The 24118-nt window shown below is 43.3% G+C and overlaps 1 protein-coding gene across 3 annotated transcripts; it reads left to right on the top strand.

Moving 5' to 3' along the window:
• Positions 1 to 3185: 3185 nt before the first annotated feature.
• Positions 3186 to 24048, top strand: LOC146566971 (uncharacterized). Of its 3 annotated transcripts, none has more exons than XM_085286638.1 (5): positions 3186 to 3469; positions 6479 to 6584; positions 9611 to 10207; positions 10530 to 10800; positions 23919 to 24048. In XM_085286638.1, the coding sequence occupies exons 2-5, from the start codon at positions 6567 to 6569 to the stop codon at positions 23999 to 24001; spliced, it is 969 nt and encodes a 322-aa protein (XP_085142764.1). In that variant the 5' UTR covers positions 3186 to 3469; positions 6479 to 6566; the 3' UTR covers positions 24002 to 24048. The 3 variants fall into 3 exon arrangements, with proteins under 3 accessions (XP_085142764.1, XP_085142763.1, XP_085142762.1); XM_085286637.1 differs by lacking the exon at positions 23919 to 24048 and adding an exon at positions 14387 to 17091; XM_085286636.1 differs by lacking the exon at positions 23919 to 24048 and having other exon boundaries at positions 10530 to 12234.
• Positions 24049 to 24118: the final 70 nt, after the last annotated feature.

The following is a 24118-nucleotide window of genomic DNA, read 5'->3' as shown; positions in this document are numbered from 1 at the left end:
ATTAAATTGTTTTTTATTTTTTATTAATGCATGTATGTATTTCCTTTTATATATAGCACTAATTTACAATGGGAGTTTCCAAGTTGTGTTATTGCTGGGTAAATGTTATTTAGAGATATGTAAACATATTCTAATAATATCTTTAACAGGAGTGACTGATTTTAAAATAGGATTCTTTATGTCTGTGTAATATTTCATTAATCTCTTTTACTCTGTTATTTCTCTCTATACTCAACCTTCTTTTGGTTTTTCCCTATAAAACACAGTTATACATCAAATATTATAAATCTTACTTTGACAAATATTTAGATCTTCACACATTTCAGGGTCCCAGTGTGGATTGACTGAAGTGTTTGTTTTTATCCCCACAACATCCTAAACATTTTACTGTTATGCATAAACAGAAACAAAAAAAAATCTAAAACATGATATATGCATTGCCGTCTTCAGCCTCTAGGGGGCATTTTTGTTCAGGAAGTACATTTTCCTCTGATAAGCAGCTAAAAGCGCTTCTCTAACCAAAGACTGTAAACAGAAGACGCGAGAGTTCAGAAACAGTAAAACAGATTCACAGAAGCCACAGTGACATTAAACATACAGCACTGACAGTGATGACAGACAACATTACAGGTCAGTTTCAAAAACAATAACACTAATACAGGGTTAAAGGTTATGAAGCTGATGAAAGATTTCATTACCTTTTAAAATACTAGACTTTGCTCAGTTGTATTCAAAACAACAGCTGCAGCAGCAGTACGGGCTGAAATGGGGGAAATGCCATTTCAAATAAGAAGAGAGCAACTGATATTGAATTACTGGGCAAGTTTACAAGGACATGGTCACGATCATCTGACAAAACCTGTTTTCCAACCATGCTGGGAAAAAGAGAAAACGCAATTGAAGAGCTTTGGGTGGACAGTGGGACAGAAAACAGCTGAACTTAATCTGGACAAGATAAACATACATCAAACAGTACCGTTGCCTACAATACCACCATGGATGCTCCCTGATGCAGTAGTAGATTTCACATTGTTAAACAAAAAGACCAAGGAGAAGGGTGTTATCTTAAATTCACATACAGTGCAGGAATATATTAATCAGTATATTCCTGCAACTGTGTAGATTTATGTCAAAATCTACACAGTTGCATCAAAGAATACAGCCAACCAAAGTGGGATAGCATTTATAGTTCCTGGATTTAATATCAAGGTGGGGAAAAGGATCAGTGACGATCATCATGATGATCTATGGGAATATAACAGTAAATATTAAATATTAAACATTATTGTGCAGCGCGTAAGATCGACAGCGCACGGTGTACTTTGAGGAGCCAAAAAGGGTGTAGTTTGTGTGTGTGAGCACCTGTGTGTACACCTGTGAGCATGAGCGTGCTTGTATTTAAAAGGTTCCTTCATGTAATGGTCTGCTAGAGGGTGTGAGGAGCCACAGCCCCGTCCTCCAGGGCATGAAGCAGGTATGGAGGAGATCAAACTCCAGACATCCAGAGGCCCCCAGAACACAAGAGACCAAGGAAGACCAACAGAGGGGCAGCCGCGCCACTGTCCCACAAAGAGCTGAGGAGAGTCCCAGATGAGGGCTCACTCAGCAGTCGCGGAGCAGAAGCCAGGGGGGGTTGCAGAGACGTGCCCGTGAGCTCCCACCCTCATGCTCTCATATGCAATTACTCAACACTCACCCAACGTGGAGACAGACATAGAGAGACACTGTACACACGATCACACTCCCCAAGCATACTCTAAGAACCGGGTCCCCCTGGAGGGGGAAAATGCACCCAGACCCAGGTGGTGTTTCCCTGCGGTGGGGAGAAGCAGACTGCCGCAGCAGCAGGGAGGCCCCACATTCCAGACCCCAGTCGGATGGCCAACTCCTCCTCCTAGCCCCCCGCTCCAGCAGGCTGCAGAGAACGGGGTGTGTGAAGACTCCAAACCTCCCTCCGCCTGCTCATATGCAGTGTTGATGCATGTGTGTTCTAAGGTGCATTTAAAACCCAGAAGGGCATGGAGCTACCTGCCAGAGAGCAGCAGGTAAGCGCATAGCCCCTCCTGATAGCCCTCAATGTCTACGTGTATTTAAAATTGAGAGGTGGGACACGACGCCAGGGGTGAGGTTGTACACCCTGATGGTCTTTTGGAGTCCGTGTATCGTGCCCACCCCCAAGATCCTATATGTATGTGTAATGAGAGTGTGAGTAATGTGAATGTCTAAGTTGTGGGATAAAATTGAGGCACAGGCAGCCAGAAGGGGACAGAGGGGGGATGCCTCCCCTGCACCCTGGTGACACACCTTTACCCCAAGGCCCTGCATGTGTGGGTGATTGTGGTGGAGCAGGAAGATGGAGGCAGCTGGGTATGGGGAGGGAAGGAAGGGAGGGGCACGTGACCCCTCCCTGGGGCCAGCTCCCCCGCTGACCCCAGTAGGCACCCCCATACTCTGCAACCCGCCAGGGAAAGGGGGCCCAGGCCCATCCGGACCGGGGCCCAGTTCAACAACGTCGCTTGGCCCCACAGAGCCCGGGACAGTCCACCTAACCCCACCACAGAGAAAACTGCACCCACCCCATCATCCACTCATCTTCCAGACTACACAAGACAATCGACGCCCAGGCTGAGATTTTCCTCCACCTCTCCTGTATCTCCCCCTCCTGCATAATGAGTTCCTGAAGAGAGGAGAGCTCCTGCAAGGTGTAACAACCTCCCCCACCAGTTGAATTGATGCACTAGTGGACCCTGCGCCAGGGCTGGGCCCCTATACATCCACCCGCCCACAACCCTGGCAACACACCAACCAGGACGCAAGCCCCCAAGGCCCAGCAAGGGCCCCAGCCCAGAGACGGAGCACCCCCAGAATCCCACGCCCCTCCCGGACCCAACCAGGGGCAGCCAGGCTACCAGGTCAGTAACCCACGTCCGTCAGCACAGACCTTCCCCCAGCCCCGTTGCACGCAGCCACGAGGAAACAGTCACCTGAGAGCCAACAGAGCCCTTAATATGCCATGACCACAACCCCGGGTTGAACCCTCCAAGGAAGATGCTCCAGGGGAAGAATTCGGGAGAATTTGAATATTTTATTTTATTTTGTCACATTCCACACCAGTTGGTGGCGGTAATGCACCATTTTGCTGTTTGCCAACCGCCAATAAACCCTATACAGAAGAATAAGAAGAAGGCGCTGTCGCGTCGTCCATGTTTTCTACAGTCATTGGGCGGAACAAAGTAAGAATGCTCCACGAGAGGCGTTTGCACAGAGAGCTGTTTTTTCATTCAAAGAGAATAAAGTAGTAGCGACTTTTGGATCGATATCTGCATCGATCTGCCCACCCTTGTCTCCTGGATCGTAGCTGAGATCAGCGTGAACCACGTGGGTCTCTGCTCCCTGATCTGTTTCCTGTGTTTGGAAAGAGTTGCAGCTTCATCGCGGAGTTTCTCTCGGTTTGTGGGCTCATCTAAAGGTAAGCACCGAGCTAACTTTACTGTGAGTTCAGTTCATGTTGAGTTTAGCTCCTGAATGAGGTCTTCTGCTGCTCTCCTCGGTGTCTTTGAGAGAAGAGTGAGAGAGTGTTTGGAGAAAAACACCAACTAATCATTAGCTCAGCATGCTGGGAGAAGTTGGAGCAGAAAAGTCTTTTCATTGTCCCTGCAGCTGTTTTTCTGCCTGCACCAAACCTCTACAGCCTCGTTTCTATTTGAAGTGATAACAGGAAATGGATGAGAGCGATCTGCTGCAGTATCAGGGTCACAATAAACTTTATTGTCCAGCTGCTGTGGATGAACACATGAGAGGAAGTGAACTCCTACAAAGTCTCATTTTAATGAGTGTGGCTGCTGTAAAGTGATGCACAGGAAGATGTTAACAAAAACTAATGAAACAGAGATGAAAGTAAACAGTGTTCATATTTGAAAGCACAGAGAATAAAATATATTGTGGTGGTTAATGTGCAGGAGAGTGTGAAGAATGTAAAAATGTCTTCCTGTGTCAAACACAGCTGCAGTCAAAGCAGGAAGGGAAGCGCTGAAACCACTGATCAAAGCTCATTAATCAAAGACCGCTGATCAATGGCCATGAGTACCATTCAGAGAGTTGGGGAGTCGCTGCAATCACAGCATTTGATGAATGAGCTTTGATCAGTGGTTGTTGATCAATGTTCATGAGAATTTGCATATTAATGCTCAATAACTGACCTCCCAGCCCATTGTTCCTTCAGTGGTGCTCGTTTCAGTCATTATGTAAATGTTCTGTTGAAGATTGAGGAAACCTGCAGTCAGCTGAAACTGAAGAAGTCACGTAGATGAGTGAGGAAATGTTTCTCCCACAAAAAGCTACGTCCAGATGAAAAGATGCAAACTTTGGAGAATGGTGGAGTTTGGAGAGCGGCACCATGGGGGCTGGAGAGACTTGTGAAGTGGTGATCAGGTGTGGGCCTCTGTTATTATGAATGGTTGGGGTGGGGGGTGGAACTGGGGGGCTGAAGGTGTGGAAAGTGTGGGGTGGGGGAGTAACAGGTCTGTCCCTGTTTGTGGAAACCACAGGAGGAGCTGTTCAGGCTGTTGCTGGTAGGGCTGAACGATTATGGAAAATAATCTAATTGCGATTTTTTGCCCCAATATTGCGATTGCGATGCGATATGCGATTATTTTTTAAGGTCTTTGTCTTCTGTATTATTAAACAAAGACAAGCAATACATCATATAGTATGGCCAATACTATATTACATTAATTTTAAACTGTTCTTTCCTGGAAGACAGACCTCTGTTATGATGACATGAGGTGATGCATGAATTGATGACTGACATTTTTATTTAACTTCTTCAATCACAACAGTATATTTGAACATACACAATAGTTTATTTTTAGCTTACAAACATCTGAGCATAAAGTGCTGACAAGGAACCCTGGTGTAAACATTAAAATGAAAGTCAGTACAATGTGCAGATTGCAGAAATATACATAAAAAAAATCAGTGGCTTTACCACACTCAGTTTTTCGACATCTGTGAACTACTAGACAGTCATTCAATTAAAAAATAATATTAAATAAATAAAACTAATAAATAAAAAATACACACATCTTACTGATCTCTGCAGTCAGTAACATTACACATAAAGTGCAAACATAATAGCAATTGTATAAACACACACACAAACACGCCTTTAAAGTTTAAAGGCGTGAAATTGGACGGTCTAGTTCTGATTAGCGTCACCGCTGTCTCGGTGGAGTTTAATAAACTCGACCGTCTGCTTCTTGCTATCTAAAATATAACCAGACACTGGTGTAAATTCTCGACTGTCTCATACTTCTGTTTAATAAGTTTTCTGTTTGACGTTTAGTCAGCTGTGTGAAAACCAAGGAGGAACCCACCCGGGGGATTAATAAAGTTTTATTTTATCTAATCTAATAACTTTAATCTCAGCCAAACCGATTTACTCACGAACAAACAAAACACTGAAAAAAGCCCAACAATAACATTTTTAGGTTGTCTAAGTGACTTATATATTACGTTTAACCCGAGCAGCGAAACTCCGCGGTGATCTGAAAATGATGTGCCGGGAGTTGTGCCGTTCTCGGCCGCATCAGTAACCCTCGAGCTCCCGGCTAGCTGTCGAGCTGGTGGGTAGCAGACGCCTCTGAAAACGTCGAAGCACTTTTGCAAATATGGGATATCTTGATAAACCGAGCAGATATTTGATGTTTACACAACTACTTTCTCGCCTGAAAATATGTTAAAAGTTTATTTTGTGACCCAGAAAGATTAGTATGAGTAATTTTAAAACTTAGTAGCGGCCGCCATTGCTGGAAACTGGAGTTTGGCTGGGCCGCGCTATGAATTCTGGGATATGGTAGTAATTTGGACAGCCTTCGGCACGTCGCTGTGACGTAATCGGTCTACAAATGCGGCCTCAGGAGGATGCAGCCCATGAATTTGGACATGTCCAGAGTATAATCGCAGCCTTTGCGGTTAGAAAATTGCACTTGATCATGTCGCGATATTATCGCAAATGCGATATATCGTTCAGCCCTAGTTGCTGGGTGTGAATTGTTGATGGAGTCTTTAAACTTGTAGTTGCTGTTTTCCAGACTGAAGCAGAGTCGTTAGCTGAAAACTGGTTTTAGAGGTTCATTCAGGACACCTTCTCAGGCTCTTACAGCCTTACCTGTATCATAACAAAGTGTATAAACCCCAATCCACCTTTAACATGGTCCTTCTCCCAAACCTTCAAATAGGACTTTCTGGCCCTGTCATAGTAAAGGGCTGCTTAGAATATTAGAGCCAATGTCACAAAGTTCCTCCTGAAGTATAAGTGAGTGAGAGAGTTTCCTCACTTTGCAGCACAACACGTCTCACCAGATTTCTACAAGCAATCAGAGTGAAATTTGTACTTTGTGTTGTCAGATGAACATATGAGACACTTTGACTCTTCAGTGCAGTGTGGAGCCTAACAAAGATCTGTTTTGTGTCCCAGCTGATCAGCAGGAGGAGAAGAGTCTGACGGAGCAGCAGAGGAACATTTTCAGCCATCTGGACTCAGCTGAGTCACTACAGAGGAAACAATGAGCTCAACACAGGAGGTGAGGAAAATATCACAGTTTCACCAAATAATCAGTCACGTCTAAAACTCTCATCCTCCCAACCTGTTATATCACTGTGTTGTATATTATTATATATTTTTAAATTGTGTTTACAAACATTAAGAAGTCACAAGCAATTGTTTTTCTTTACTATTAAGTTAACTCTTTATTGTCATTGCACAGTCATACATAGTACAGTAGTACAATGAAATTGGAAAACTGTCCTACGTCTGCACTACATGTAACACAACACGACAAGATTTGACACATCACAACGCAGCACAAACAACACAACACAGTATAATAAAGAAGAACAAGTGTATTTGTATTGCACACTGTTATTATTGCACCTTGTTATAAATATAATAATATATATGATACTGATTTTACCGTTGTAAACCCCCCCCCCCCCCCCCCCCCCCCTTTCCAAAAAAAAAAAAGTCCAGGTAGGTAGTCAGTCAGGTCAGCTGTTAGCGCTGTTTAGGGCTATCGTCCTGTTGTAAAAGCTGTCCTTGGGTCCATTTGTTCGGGACCTCAGCAGCCTGAACCTCCTGCCAGATGGTAGCAGCTTCAACAGCCGGTGTCCTGGGTGTGTACCGTCCCGTAGGATGCTGCGTGCCCTCTTGAGACGCGAGTGCTGTACAGGTCCTTCAGGGAGGGAAGAGGATGTCCAATGATTTTTTGGGCCATATTGATGACCCTCTGGAGTGCCTTTCTCTGTGCTGTGGTGCAGCTGGAGAACCACACACCGATGCAATATGTCAGCACACTTTCAATGGAGCAGCGGTAGAAGACGGTCAGCAGCTCCTTCTTCGGGTCCATTTTTCTGAGGATTCTCAGAAAGTGGAGACGCTGTTGGGCCTTCTTTAAAACTGCAGAGATGTAAGAGCTCCATTGGAGGTCTGTGTCTACGTGCATACCCAGAAACTTGAAACTGGAGACCCTTTCCACACACTCCCCGTTGATGCTGACAGGCTGCAGCTCAGACTTCCTCCTTCTGAAATCAACTGCCAGTTCTTTTGTCTTGGTGGTATTGAGGTCCAGGTTGTTATCTACACACCAATCTGAAAGCCTCTGAACTTCAGCTCTGATGAGCCCCACCACAGTGGTATCATCTGCAAACTTGATGACTGCGTTGTCTGGGTGGAAACTAACACAGTCATGTGTGTACAGAGTGTACAGTAGGGGACTCAGTACACAGCCTTGTGGAGAGCCAGTGTTAAGGCTGAGGGCTGAGGAACAGTAGTAAAAGTAGCTCCTCGAAGAACGTTTTTATCCAAAACTAACTGAATGTTGTACTATATTAATATAATAATAAAATAATATTAGTAGATCAAATACAAACTATTTCTTTCTAATAAAGGTTCTCTGTTTTATCAGTTAAGTAGAAAATGAAGGAAAATAAAACATATGTGTATTTTCTGTTGCCTACACTGTAGAGGGTGACTTTGCCTCTAAACAGGAACATGAGCAGGGAAGAGGTTAAAGTGGGATTGAGCAGGTGGGAACCCTAAAATCAGCTGTAGTGGCTCAGCGTGGGGAAAAGAATCACAGCTCACAATAATTTCTGTTGAGAGCTCCAGTAGATTTTCTTCAAGTACAGGCTGTGATCAGCTGACCTGCTGCTCTCTGTGGATGTACACAACTGAATTCAACCAGATGTCAGCAGATGTTTCATGAGCTGTCCTGGCTGGTTTCCATCCTCTACACTGACAGTACACTGTCTTTATATTAGACACTATACTGTTGGTATGAAGGTGGAACTCAGTGAATGAATGTCAGCATCATGAGCTTCAGTTTAAATGAATCTCTGCTACACTTGATGTAATCTAACTGTGACATGAGCACCACAGTCACTGTGCACCAGTCACACACTGTTCTTTACTTTAAATCCATCACAGTTCAGCAAACGAACCTGTTTATCCTGCATTAACCTGCAGAGGATCTTCATGCAGTCTTTAAATAACACAGTTAGTCTGCCTCAGATTATTTTGCAGCATCTTTCACAACCTGAAAAAACACAATGTCACATGTACAGACTCAATATCTGATTTCAACACATGAGGACTTACATGTAAACTTTAATCTCCAGTTGATCGAATCCCACTGAGCAGTCCTTCCCTTTAAATCTAACCTCTCTTCTTCCTCTCCTGTCCTGTGTGTCTTACTTTCTCCATCTCTGAGTGAAGTTAGCTCTCTTTCTTTTCTCTCCCTGTGATGTACAGCAGCTCGACCTTTAGCCAGCAACACACTGTGAGACAAACTGCACACAAACAGTTTGTGTGTTTGCTGATGTTTGTTGATAGAAACGCTGCATTTGAAATTACCTGTTTGTTCAGGCGCTGTGCAAAAAAGAAAGAAGAACAACGTCTCACTTTAACTCCTGACTATGACTCACAGTTTTGCCTCTTTCATCTCTTTTTATGTTTCAAACCCTGGTGATTAGTACACGATCAGGATTGTCTTTCATGTCTTACTTTTCCTGTTTCTCAAGTTGGTTTGATGTTTGATGCCTGCAGTGATGAAATAAACCCCTCAGATGCCTTAAAAGTAACACATCTGTTTTGCAAATGTAAGGAGTACAAAATACAATTTTCTTTTTCTAATGTAGGGAGCAAAAGTAAAATATTTTCCTTCACTGAATCAACTTTTAAATGTTACATTGTAATTATTAATATTGAAAAATGACAAAATGATAGAAATATATAATAGGAAACATAAAAGTATAGACTTGGTAAACATTTATACTTTTCTGAGTGTGTTAGCATGCTAGCATTAATAACTGTGTACAGCAGGAGGGATGGGCTTGATTTTAGTGTTTGAACAGTCATGAATTATTTTTAACAGCAGGTTGGATGTAATGTGTTAGAACTACCAGCAGGTGGGGATAAGAGACCTTTAAGGTGTTTGGTGCCACACTCCACCTTCAGGTTTAAAACTAGTGTTAATGGAGGGAGTTTGAAGGTTGAGTTTGTTCCACGACTGCATTTCACTCACTGCCTCTGTTTGTATCTCTGTCACTGCAGGACCAACATGGAGCGAGAAGTCAGCGCTCTCAGGAGGCCGACAAACCTCACAGAAGAAAGAGAGAGAAAACACACACCTGTGACGAGTGTGGGAAGGGTTTTACTGTGAAGGCTTCACTAAAATCACACCAACTCATCCACAGTGGAGTTAAAGCGTACAGCTGTGAGTTGTGTGGAAAGACTTTTTCTTGGAAGGATGTTCTAAAAAAACACCAACTCATCCACAGTGGAGTTAAAGCGTACAGCTGTGATCAGTGTGGCAGAGCTTTCACTCACAGTGCCAGCTTACAGAGGCATCTAGTTACCCACTCTGGAATTAAGGCATACAGCTGTGACATCTGTGGAAAAACTTTCAGCCAGAGTGGAAGCCGAAATGCACACCTACGCATTCACACCAGAGAAGATGTGTACTGCTGTGGTCAGTGTGGCAAACACTTTGCTAAAGACACACACTTACAACGCCACATGTTTACCCACACTGAGGAGAGACCTTATAAATGTGACCTGTGTGAAAAGACTTTTAAAGCTCCAGGTTACCTGAGACGACACCAACAGATTCACACCAGAAAGAGACTCTACAAGTGCAGTTACTGTGAGGTATGTATTTATATTGTTATCTTGTCATTTTAGCCTGACTGTTTGGAACAACTCTGCTCATTAAACTGTGTTAGCATGTTAGCAATCCTAATGCATGGAAAAGCAAGCTCTGAGTGATTATTCAGATTTTCACTTCAGTTATGATTTTAGTATTACTGTAGTATTATGGTGGTAGTATTGTAGTTATTGCAGCCCAGTAAACTGTGTTAACTGAAACAGTAAAATGTAATTGGACGTCTGCAGAGATGCTCTTTATTTCAGGCGACGTTCATGATGAAAATGTTGAAGGACTGATTTACACTGTCTTTGTGTCTTTGTTTAGAAGCAGAGCGACACAGATGGATCCAGTTCTCAACCCTGTCATCGCTGTGGTGGCGGGAAAGACTTTCGTTGTGACCTTTGTGGAAAAGCTTTCAGTCGAAAAGACAGTCTAAAAGTACATCAGCGTAAACACACTGGAGACAAACTGAAAAACTGCAAAGAATGTGGGAGAAGCTTCCACACAATAACTGTCTTAAAGCGACATGAACTGATTCACAGCGGGGTTAAAAAGCACCTCTGTGATCAGTGTGGGTCATCTTTCATTACTGCAGGTGGGCTTAAAACACACAAACGAGTCCACACAGGAGAGAAACCATACAAGTGCAGACACTGTGACAAAAGCTTCTCACATTCAGGTAGTCGTAACAATCATGAACATACACACATGGAAGGAAACTACAGCTGTGACCAGTGTGACAAGAGCTTCAGGAATGTCATTTCATACTCCAAACACAAACGATCCCACGTTACTAAAAAACTGTTTCACTGTTACCAATGTGCCAAAACATTCACGTCATTGTCTGCTCTGTGCAAACATCAGTGTGATACAGCCACATAGAGAGCCAAAATAGACACCTACGCATTCACACCAGACATCTTGTGTACTGCTGTGGCAAACAGTTTACAACAGACTCAAGCTTGCAACAACACGTTTACCCACTGTTAGGTTTTGTATTGTTGATTGTCATTTATGCTTAGAAATATTTAACCATATATGCTTTGAGGTGTATAATCGATTGTGTAGTGATAGGATGTGTGATCTTTAGCAGGCTGTAAAGACTTGGTGTGTATTCCACACTGGAATGCACACCTACATCCTGGGAGCATGAGAAGAGGTCGTACCTTGTTTTATTGTTTTATGGTAGGATAAACATGGCTGTGTTTGTTTTAGGCTAAGTGCCTTTTGTTTAGATGAACTGCTGGACTTCCAGACCAGCAGGTTTAGGGAAGTCATTTATGGGGTCACACTCTGACCCCACACACACACACACACACACACACACACACACACACACACACACGGTACTCTTTGTTTGTATGTAGACGTCGTATGTTAATGAACCTATGCATATTCATGTAACCTCAATAAAAGAGCAGTGTTACGAGGGAGCGGTCGAGAGCAACTGGGGTCAAGCGAAGGAACGGTGTTTGTCCGGTTCTCTCCCGTGCACGAGAAACATGAAGAACTTTGCCTACTTCGTGTTTTGCTTGCTGTGTAATTATATTGTCTTCAACATTCCAGCGAGTAGGTTCAAGCTACAACCCTATCACCCACACTGAGGAGAAACCTTATGTGATGTAAACACATGATGTCAATGAAAATATCCACCTAGTTACATTTTAACCCTGAGGGGTCGACCACTTTTTTATGTGCGATACCGATATCATAAATTTGGATATCTGCTAATACCGATATGAATCCGATAGTGTGCTTTTTAATCAATAAAACTGTTTTTTAAATATCTTGCTGCTTTTTGTATAACTTCATACTCAAGTTAAAAAAAAAACAGTAAAGTTATTATTATTGTTATACCTGTATGCAAAAAATACACTGCACCCAAAATATTTCATAGTTCAGCAAAAATGATCAATATAATAAACTTCAACCTACTCCATCCTCCCTATTCATGTGAGTGAAGTTGGCCCCCCCACCTTCTTCAAATCCAACAAAAGTGTTATCAAACGTTTGTGCTGCTATCGTTTTAAAGATATTAATAAAAAATTCTACAGTTGCGACTGTGGTGCCAGTTTTTGAAACTCAGTATGACCCAGTGGATGACGATTTGGTTTTCGGTTGTCCTGTGGGCTGCGCACGACTTAGGAATTCTGAAATCCTACGTGATTTAAGGTCACATTTCACTGGGGTAGACGATGATGTCCGAAATGACGTGTGTCGGTTGATTGAAAATCATCCTAATCTTTTCTCGGACACTCCATCCTGTACCACCGTGTTGGAGCATGATATCGATGTGGGGGACCATCCTCCAATCAAACCGCATGCCTACCGGGTGAATCCAACTAAGCGTGCTCTTTTCCAGACAGAAGTCTTTTATCTGTTGGAAAATTCTCTTGCTGTCCCTAGCTCTAGTGCGTGGAGTTCCCCGTGTCTCCTAGTGCCTAAAGCGGATAAGACCCCACGGTTTTGTACGGATTTTCGGAAGGTGAACAGCGTGACCAAACCTGACTCCAATCCTCTTCCCAGAATGGAGGATTGTGTCGATAGGGTCGGTTCTGCGACGTTCGTTACTAAGCTGGACTTGTTAAAGGGCTATTGGCAAGTTCCCCTAACATCACGTGCGGCCGAAATCTCTGCTTTTGTTACTCCTGACCATTTTCTCCAGTACACTGTCATGCCTTTCGGGTTGCGCAACGCTCCCGCCACATTTCAACGGCTCATGAATATCGTGCTGGGCGGCGTCTGCAAGTGTGAAGTGTATTTAGATGACATTGTCGTCTATTCCGACACCTGGTCAGAGCATATGGAGACACTCACTGATGTGTTCCATCACTTGGAAAAGGCATCCCTCAACCTCGCCAAGTGTGATTTTGGTAAAGCCATGGTGACGTACTTAGGAAAGCAGGTGGGTCGGGGGCAAGTGCGCCCTATCTCGGCCAAAATCCAGGCCATCCTGGACTTTCCTGCCCCTCAGACTAGGCGTGAGCTTCGCTGTTTCCTCGGCATGGTGGGCTACTACCGGGGTTTCTGTCAAAACTTCGCGGAAGTGGTCGCACCCCTCACTAGCCTCACTAGTGTGTTGAAACCTTTTGTGTGGTCCTCTACGTGTCAGAGTGCGTTTCTAGCAGTTAAGACTCTCCTGTGCAGTGCGCCAGTGCTGGCTGCCCCTGATTTTGCACGCCCTTTTAAGTTGGAAGTGGACGCCAGTGCAAACGGGGCAGGTGCCGTGTTGCTACAGGAGGACCGTCATGGTGTGGATCACCCGATCGGCTATTTCTCAAAGAAATTTAATGTCCATCAGCGGGGGTACAGTACGATTGAGAAAGAGGCTCTCTCTCTGCTGTTCGCATTGCAGCATTTCGAGGTGTATGTCGGTGGCAGTCCCTGGCCTGTAATTGTTTATACCGACCACAATCCCTTGGTATTCCTAATGCGGATGCAGAACTCGAACCAAAGGCTGATGAGGTGGTCCCTCCTGGTGCAGGACTTCAATTTGGAAATCCGTCATAAAAAGGGCACTGAGAACGTGCTAGCGGACGCCTTATCCAAAACATCTATCAATCAGTGCGCCCCAGGGTGGCTGTAGCTACAATGTAGCTTGCCATCACCAGTGTGTGAGTGTGTGAATGGGTGGATGACTGGATATGTAAAGCGCTTTGGGGTCCTATACAGGCCATTTATCAAGGAGATGTCTTTGATTTTGGGAAGGAGGGTGTTACGGCTGTGGCCATGAGGACTGTGTGGGCTGTTTTCTGTCTGTGTTTTCTGTACTGTGCTTAAGACTTTTTCCAGGTCCCTCCCTGTTAGAGGAAAAATGATTCTATGTTTCTTTACCTTCTTTTAAATGTACAAAGATGCCCTTTGTCTGTGGTTAGATTGGTTTAGAAGTGTCGTTTTAGACTTTCCCAGCAAAGACATATTGTTTCTGGGACATATTGTTTTAGATTGTTTTATCTCTCCCAGCTCTCTGCTGACGAGACTAGCACCATATATGGAGTTGTTTTATTTTATCTGTTTATTATTTTCTTATCCTGTTCTCAGTCTCTGTGCTCTGTGCCTATAAAAAATGCCAAGCCACTGTCCATGGTGTGAGTTGTTCTTCGCAGCTCACCCGTGTACACGTTTGATAAAGAAAGTAACTTTGTCTCATTGTGTCTTTATTTCTCCTGGGTTTCTTGCAGAGTTTTCTCCCAACATTTCTTGGTCCTTCGGAGCCGGAGCACCTCCATCGTGTCCCATCTCCGTGACCAGTCCACGTTGCATGACTGTCGACAGCTCACACACTAGGTGTGTGATAAAAGTCCAAGAGCGTTAAATTCGGGTCTTGGCCAACGTCTTAGAAAGCAACCCACGGCGGTGGGGCCCGATCGAGGTGGACCAGATCCGGCAACACTGACCAGGTAGATACAGACACACTGACACAATCTTGCGTAAAAGCGTATTTTAAATTCAGGGAATTTAAAATAGTGGAAGTAGCTCGTCGACTGGTAGCTCCCCATTTTTGTGGGTTTACGGTTTGGAGCTCTGGGTAGCTCCCCAGCTGGGTCTAGACTGGGTCTAGAGAGTAAGTAGCTCGTCCACAGAAGGACTGGTAGCTCCCCTTACGATAAGGGTTCAGGTCGCGCAAATAGGTGTGAATGTGAATGTGTGTGTGTATTGTTTTAATTAACGGAGCAAGCTGAATTTTCGCGGTCCAATAAGAGACTGAGCTGCTCCTACTGTGTTTTTCTTTTACTGCTGTTCACTGACGTGCTGGTGAGTTGAGAGAACGGTCGAGTTCCGTCTCGTAAAGTTCACACCGCTTTCGGAACTAGTCCGAAAGTCGAAGGGCGTGTGAGCAACCACTCTCGTCTCTAATACCAGCGAAAGTGATAGCAGCTGTATCGTGTATATATTACTTAAACAAAAATAAGTAAATACATAAATAAGATGGGTAATCAAGCAAGTGAAATTAAAACTCACTCCTGCTGACGAGCAGTGGTGAGAAAAGTCCAGACGCCGGACAAAACAGTGTCTGTAAATTGAGAAATTTAAGAAAACAAAATATAAACAGTCAGAAGAATAGAACTCAACTGCCAGTTTAGTAAAACCAGAAGACGAGACACTGTGCAGTCCCCACAATCCTTTTAGTAAACCATCACCCATTCCTGCAGCCGCATCTGCAGCACCACCCATATCAGGAAGAACGTAATAATCCCTTATTAAGTGAAAAGTAGAGATCAAAGTAGTTTGAAGTAGTTTAAAAGGGTTGAAAACAGACCCCACTGAGTAGATATAAATATAAAAAGTACGAAATAAAGATAAACAAAGGGAAAATTACAGTAGAAATTATCTTTAGAGTATTTGAAATTAATAATAGCAAGGATAACAACCTGTAAAGTGATATTAACAATGAAACACAGTTGGCATGATGACCATGCCCACAATGTATAAAATGAATATAAAGCAAATAATTCACACGAAAATATTTTAATAAAATAAATAAGGTATATTAAGGCTGTGTCATTGTTCAGCCAAGGACAGTGTGTGAAAAGGTAACTGTCTCCAGCTTGGGAAAATGGTGATACTGCAGATCACCTGAAGCCCTTGATGGATACAAAATAAAATATAAATAATACATTATAATAGAACTGCCTGGTCCGCCATGCAACAGAGAGAACAAATGTGACCGCAGGTTGGGTCTGATATGAGGCAAACAGAAGATCGGTCTAAAAAAGTAGGTGTGGCATCCAGTCGAACTGAGACGGCCAGAACTGAGGGTTGTTGAATGACCTTTATTATTTATTGCAGTGTATCAGACAACGAACAAACGTAAGAGCTAGAACAATTCGTATTTGTACAATATAACAATAGTCCTCTCTCCCTTTTCTCCGTTAGCATGAGTTTTCCGGTTTTTTTCTTCCTTCTTTTTATACATCAAGTTGTTTATCGTTACACCATTCTACTTCCAGTCACACAGGAAGTTGCCAAAGGTTTGTACGGTATGTTACGTGAATATGAGCTAGCTTTACATATCCGCTGTTACAGTAGGCACAAATGTGTTGAGAGGAAAAGCAAATCTGTGCAGATTGGATGAATTCTAAATTATCTGTTTGCTGAATAAGGTGATCCTAACTATCAAATTGGCTCAGTAGTAGTATAATGGTACACACTAATAAAATATTATAATATGCTATTGCTGTTATATAAGACAAAGATGATAATATTAACAATGACATAATATTAATATGAAGAGGCACCTTAGTCGGTTATGATGTAAGGTGGATAATTGTTAAACAGTAGTCTGCATCACGCTTAAGGTTTGCTGAAACTCAGTGTAATGACATGTGAGATGAAGACAATACAGAGAATAACTAAACTTGCACTTGACCAGCTTGAAATCTATCATTCTAGAATGACACATTGCTGAGATATAGAGCACACCTATAATAACAACCAATAAGCAAAACCCTGTAGACAACAGCTAAAACTACAGGATTGAGAAGCTGAATTAAATATGTAGACACTGCTAAGCTGATGAGCATGTTACACATTTTCTTTTATTTTTATTTATTTGTGTCTTTTAGAGCAGAAGCTGCATGCTATTAAAAGCCAACATATGCAGACTTCTGCCTTGTTCGGGTGGCAGCATTTTTTCTTTTTTCTTTTGTGTCCTGACACGTGTATGTTTTTTGTTTTTGTTTGATTATTTTGTTGGTTTTGGAAACGAATTTAAATGAACTTGTGACAATACTTGAGAATCACAGTGACACATAGTGATTAGGCATATGATTGAAAAATGCCTAGGTTTAGAGCTGTGAGCTATGAGCAATGCAAAGTTTAAATATATATATATATATATATATACACACACAGTGGGGCAAAAAAGTATTTAGTCAGCCACCGATTGTGCAAGTTCCCCCACTTAAAATGATGACAGAGGTCAGTAATTTGCACCAGAGGTACACTTCAACTGTGAGAGACAGAATGTGAAAAAAAAATCCATGAATTCACATGGTAGGATTTGTAAAGAATTTATTCGTAAATTAGGGTGGAAAATAAGTATTTGGTCACCTCAAACAAGGAAAATCTCTGGCTCTCACAGACCTGTAACGTCTTCTGTAAGAAGCTTTTCTGTCCCCCACTCGTTACCTGTATGAATGGCACCTGTTTGAACTCATCATCTGTATAAAAGACACCTGTCCACAGCCTCAAACAGTCAGACTCCAAACTCCGCCATGGCCAAGACCAAAGAGCTTTCGAAGGACACCAGGAAAAGTATTGTAGACCTGCACCAGACTGGGAAGAGTGAATCTACAATAGGCAAGCAGCTTGGTGTGAAAAAATCAACTGTGGGAGCAATCATCAGAAAATGGAAGACATACAAGACCACTGATAATCTCCCTCGATCTGGGGCTCCACGCAAGATCTCGTCCCGTGGGGTCAAAATGATCATGAGAACGGTGAGCAAAGATCCCAGAACCACACGGGGGGACCTGGTGAATGACCTGCAGAGAGCTGGGACCAAAGTAACAAAGGTCACCATCAGTAACACACTACAACGGCAGGGAATCAAATCCCGCAGTGCCAGACGTGTTCCGCTGCTGAAGCCAGTGCATGTCCAGGCCCGTCTGAAGTTTGCCAGAGAGCACATGGATGATACAGCAGAGGATTGGGAGAATGTCATGTGGTCAGATGAAACCAAAGTAGAACTTTTTGGTATAAACTCAACTCGTCGTGTTTGGAGGAAGAAGAATACTGAGTTGCATCCCAAGAACACCATACCTACTGTGAAGCATGGGGGTGGAAACATCATGCTATGGGGCTTTTTTTCTGCCAAGGGGACAGGACGACTGATCCGTGTTAAGGACAGAATGAATGGGGCCATGTATCGTGAGATTTTGAGCCAAAACCTCCTTCCATCAGTGAGAACTTTGAAGATGAAACGAGGCTGGGTCTTCCAACATGACAATGATCCAAAACACACCGCCCGGGCAACAAAGGAGTGGCTCCGTAAGAAGCATTTGAAAGTCCTGGAGTGGCCTAGCCAGTCTCCAGACCTCAACCCCATAGAAAATCTGTGGCGGGAGTTGAAAGTCCGTGTTGCTCGGCGACAGCCCCAAAACATCACTGCTCTCGAGAAGATCTGCATGGAGGAATGGGCCAAAATACCAGCTACTGTGTGTGCAAACCTGGTAAAGACCTATAGTAAACGTTTGACCTCTGTTATTGTCAACAAAGGTTATGTTACAAAGTATTGAGTTGTATTTTAGTTATTGACCAAATACTTATTTTCCACCCTGATTTACGAATAAATTCTTTACAAATCCTACCATGTGAATTCATGGATTTTTTTTTTTCACATTCTGTCTCTCACAGTTGAAGTGTACCTCTGGTGCAAATTACTGACCTCTGTCATCATTTTAGGTGGGGGAACTTGCACAATCGGTGGCTGACTAAATACTTTTTTGCCCCACTGTATAAATGGGAAACAACCCTAACTTCAAAGTTTGAAATGTGTGAGATGCATGAATTGTTTGAAAAACTAGAAATTATCTAAAAATGCCTTAAGTGAAAATGTAGTGTTGCATTTATAGAGAAGAGAAAAAAAAAGAAGAAGCATTCTGTAACTTAAAAATAAGGCTGACGTGTTGACAATAGACTAAGAGACTCATTTGCAGGTGGCCACACAATTGTACAACAATTAACTGCCCCTTTAGAACTAGTACATACAGCAAGTGGCCGCAGGTGCTTTATTAAATGCATATATGACCCGTCGTGTCCAGTAAATTTGCTAGGTAGAGACGCTCTGACAAAACTTAAGATAGGTGTAATACCAGAAAAGAATGGCATGACTGCTGAGTGCATGCTAAATGACACCCCACCAGAGCCAGATAGCACTAACACAGAAAACAGTAGCCGTGTGTGTCTCTCTCAAGGCTACGGTGTTCCACATTATTACTGGACTCTCGCTTTGCCAGAGCTAAAAGCACTACACGATGTGGCCCGTCAACACACACCCGCCACATCCACTTTCCAGAAACCGACAGAGTATCACAACACTCTGAGATCTAAACAAACTCCAGGCCCAGATCCACCTTATGATCAGCAACTGTGGAAGCTAGGGGAACAGCGTTTGACCTTACAGCACCGGTCGGAATGGTGTAGGTTACGCAGTGACCACAGACAGTAAGATAATAGAAGCAAAACCACTTCTTCATATTCTGCACAGAGCGCTGAGCTGATAGCTGTGATACGCGCATGTGAGATGCACAAAGACAAGCGAATAAACATACATACAGACAGCCAGTATGTTTTCTCTGCTGTGCATGATTTTGCAAAAATTTGGCAAAACAGAGGAATGATTACATCAACCGGAAAACCAGTTCAGCATGCCAACCTGTTACAACGCCTACTGACTGTAATACATTTACCACAACAACTCGCATTGTGTAAATGTGCGGCACACAAAACTGACGGCTCTTTCATTACTACAGGCAACAACTTTGCTGACAGAGAAGCAAAACAGGCGGCACAAATGACAAACATCACATTGATGGCAGTAAACACACATCAGATTCCACTGGATGTATTGAAAAATGAACAAAAAGCAGCAAGCACAGCCGAACAGACAAAATGGCTAAAACACGGTGCAGTTCTGACAAACGACTTAATGATGTGCTATGGCAAGCCAGTGTTGCCAAAATCTCTCCACAAAACAGCAGCATTAGTGACACATGGCTGTACGCATCTGTCAACGGGGGGTATGACCTGTATTGTCAACTCTCATTTCTACACTGTAAACTTTGAAACCTCAGCAAAACAATTTGTCAGAACGTGCATGATGTGTCAAAAATATAATGCTCAGGGAAACCTGAGACCAAAAAGAGGCCATTTTCCCACTCCACCTTATCCTTTTCACACAATTCATATGGATTTTATTGAGCTAAGCGAATGTCAAGGGTCGAAATACGCCCTAGTGGTTATAGATGTGTTCTCAAAGTGGCCGGAAATCTACCCAGTGAAAAAGGCAGATGCAATTTCAGTAGCAAAATGTCTGTGTAATCACTTCATACCCACATATGGCATCCCAGCTTTGATACGATCAGACAACGGCACTCATTTTGTAAATGATGTCATCACTAAGGTCTCTGAAGCACTTGGTTTCAGCATAAAACACCATTGTGCATATCACCCACAAGGTGCAGGCCTTGTAGAGAGAACTAACGGCACTATAAAACAAAGGCTCAGGAAGTGCATGGCAGAAACAGGAAGGCCGTGGCCTGAATGTTTGGGTTTAGTGAAAACGTGGATGCGTTTAACGCAGGGCTCCCAGAAACTAACTCCATTTGAAATCATTCATGGTAGGCCATTCCCACTGCCCATCACCAGTGAACCAATAGATAAATCAATCAATCCGAGAAACCACATTAGCAGAATGGATGTCTAAGCTGTTGGAAAACAAAGAGATCATTGTACATAATCAACAACCTGATGATGTCTCTCCAGTGTCTTGCAGATTACAGCCCGGTGACTGGGTTCTGATCAAAGTGCTCCAAAGGAAAAACTGGAGCTCACCGAGGTGGGAGGGACCATACCAAGTTCTTCTCACTACACCTACCGCTTGCAAAATAGCGGAACAACCATCTTGGATCCATCAGAGCCACTGCAGGAGAGTAAGTGAAGCCATCTAAACTGAACTGACGCGGGCTTGCCCAATTGTTGTGATCTTGCTCGGTGGAGGGAACAGCCTTTCTGGCCGAGAAGTCAACTCACAACAGGAGGGTGTGTCCTGCTGTCATGAGGTGGTGGCTCCTAATAACTGCAGTGGCCCTGACCCTGGCCGGGCTCCTCATCTTTGTTTCAGTGAGGGACAACAGACCAACTTACTGACCTGGCCCCAAGTCTCAGACCCACTGCCTGATGTCATTCTACTGAACAAACTGAGCGCAGCGCAACTGCCAGTATGTGTGATGAACAATGGATCGCGGGCAGTGGGGGAGCTGCCTACTCACCTATGTAAATACATATACACTGCTAATAAATGACGTGGTGATTAAAAATGACTTGTCAAGTGATCATGCACTGATTAACACATTAGTAGCTTATGCAGGTACAACATAAGGTTTTTATCCTTTTATTTTTGTAGTTTTAGTTTTATTATTTTTTTCTTGTTGTTATTTCCTTTACTGTACTTTTGTTCTTTTATTATTTTATTGTTTTATCCTTTTACCACATGATTTACATTTCTGCTATGCTGACATTTTGAAAATTAGAAAATTGCTAAGCGTAACTAATCAGTAACCTTTTCAGACAACTGTTTTGCACATTTAAAATAAGTTAAAACAGGAGGGAATATGTTAGAGGAAAAATGATTCTATGTTTCTTTACCTTCTTTTAAATGTACAAAGATGCCCTTTGTCTGTGGTTAGATTAGTTTAGAAGTGTCTTTTTAGACTTTCCCAGCAAAGACATATTGTTTCTGGGACATATTGTTTTAGATTGTTTTATCTCTCCCAGCTCTCTGCTGACGAGACTATATGGAGTTGTTTTATTTTATCTGTTTATTATTTTCTTATCCTGTTCTCACTGTCTCTGTGCTCTGTGCCTATAAAAAATGCCAAGCCACTGTCCATGGTGTGAGTTGTTCTCAGCAGCTCACCCGTGTACACGTTTAGCAAAGAAAGTAACTTTGTCTCATTGTGTCTTTATTTCTCCTGGGTTTTTTGCAGAGTTTTCTCCCGACACTCCCCTAATGAGGAGTCGTGAGCAACTGATTGGACCATGGAGCGGTTGACCACCTTCAAAAAGCCGCTCTGACAGCTCTGAGGAAGAGAGAGAGAGAGAGAGTGGAACGAGCGAGTAGCCTGACAGTCGTCACGGTCCTGACCCTGGTTTTCCCAGCCTGTGCTTATATTGTGTATTTGTGTGAGTGTGAATTGTGAAAGCCGCTCCTAGTGCATTAGCTGAGAGCTTAGGCACTCGTGGGCTGAAGCGGAAGGGGTGAGCTGCCTTTTCTTTTGGAATCGTTTTCTCCTGTTTTCTGGGTCAGGGAGCGAGGGATAGCTCTGTCATTTGTTTGTTCTATTTCTTTCCTAGGGTTTAGTTAGTCTTTTCTGGTGGGACTTAGTTGGTTTTGTTTATTATTTTGGCCTGGGCTCACCCTGGAGCTATGCTTCTTGTCCTTAAATAAAATCACCTTTTTTTTACTCACAACTGGTTTGGATGTTTGGCTTGGGAACCAGGGCGGGGATTTGTCTCTCTCTCCTCCAACCTTATGTGCGTCCCTACACGCCTAGACTAGGGGCGTAACAATACAACATACCTCCTTTGGTTGGAACCGGTGCTACACTGGCAGGGCTAGAGGCCAGGACTCCACTCTTCGGGTTCTTGGGGGATATTGCTAACTCTGGGTCCGATAACAGGCACCACATCCGCAGTAGATGTGCTCAGTGTGAGGTCTTGCGGCAAGCTATCAATCACCAGGTGCTTCATCAGATGCTGTGAAGTACAGCCAGACTTTTGAGTGCTTCGCCTTGGGCATTTTTAATCTGTAGCTCTGTTGCAGGGTGTTTTGGTACCATTCTTTATTCATGGATGTGTTTTGCGGCAAAATTGTGAGCAGACTCCCTTGGATGAGAAGCAACCCCAAAGTAAAGTAAAGTGTGCGTGTTAGTCCCCATAGGGAAATAGTTCCTCTGCATTTAACCCATTCACCCAGTGAAGCAGTGGGCAGCCGCCAGTGCAGCGCCCGGGGAGCAGTGTGTAGGGACGGTACCTTGCTCAGGGGTACCTCAGGGTAGCCGTTCAGTGGAGTCGAACCCCCGACCTTCCGATCATGGGGCCACCACTCTACCTACTGAGCTATCCCTGCCCTAACATGAATGGTCTCAGGATGCTTTACTGTTGGCATGACACAGGACTGATGGTAGCGCTCACCTTTTCTTCTCCGCACAAGCCTCTTCCCCAGATGCTTCAAACAATCGGAAAGAGGCTTCATCTGAGAATATGACTGATAGGTTTGCAGCATAAACCTATTCGCTGGAACGTTAAGGACAACTTGCTACACAGCAAAAAGCAAGACACAAGGCACCAAAGTTCTTCGTGTTACTCATGCATGAGGGAGACCTGCCTGGAGCCAAGTGTCGTTCCACCACTTGATCTTCGTCAGACTCTCAGCCAGGTTCCCCATAGCACTCATTTTATTGTGGTCACATGAATATGCATAGGGTCATTAACATATAACATCTTACATAGGTATACATGTGAACAAAGAATACTGTGTGTGTGTGTGTGTGTGTGTGTGTGTGTGTGTGTGTGTCCATAAACGACTTCCCTTAACCTGCTGGTCTGGAAAATCCAACAGTTCATCTATATGTAAAAAAGCACTTAGACTAAAACAGACATAGCTACGTTAATCCTACCGTAAAACAATAAAACAAGGTACGACCTCTTCCCATGCTCCCTTTACAGCCTGCTAAAGATCACACATCCTATCACTACACAATTGATTATACACCTCTAAGCATATATGGTTAAATATTTCCTATATACAAATGACAATAATAAAATCTAAACCCAACAATGACTTTGCCCCAGTCCTCAGCAGTCAATTCACCATGTTTACATGATTTTTGTTAAATTAAATCATGTTACCATGAAATAAACAGAAAAGGAAAATTGTGTTCTGACTTGTTTAGAAATATATTTTTCTTTTGTTTTTTTTATTCTTAGATTTTTTCGAGGTCCAGTCTGTGTCTCCAACAAATAGGACAAAGGATCACCTGCAGCTCAGACGGGATCTACCCTCAACCTGAGCTCACCTGGTCCACCAGCCCTTCATCCAGCATCACTAACAACAACACAACAGCCCATCAGACTGAGCAGCAGCTTTACAGCATCAGCAGTTCTCTGATACTTCCAAACAGTGACAT

Source organism: Mchenga conophoros, linkage group LG9 (assembly GCF_057382185.1).
Source record: "Mchenga conophoros isolate Kocher_MC1m ecotype Shallow Benthic linkage group LG9, M_conophoros_male_GT1.1, whole genome shotgun sequence".
Taxonomy (NCBI): Eukaryota; Metazoa; Chordata; class Actinopteri; order Cichliformes; family Cichlidae; genus Mchenga; species Mchenga conophoros.
The sequence above is the reverse complement of the archived record's forward strand: the minus strand, read 5'-3'. Positions and strand labels throughout refer to the sequence as shown.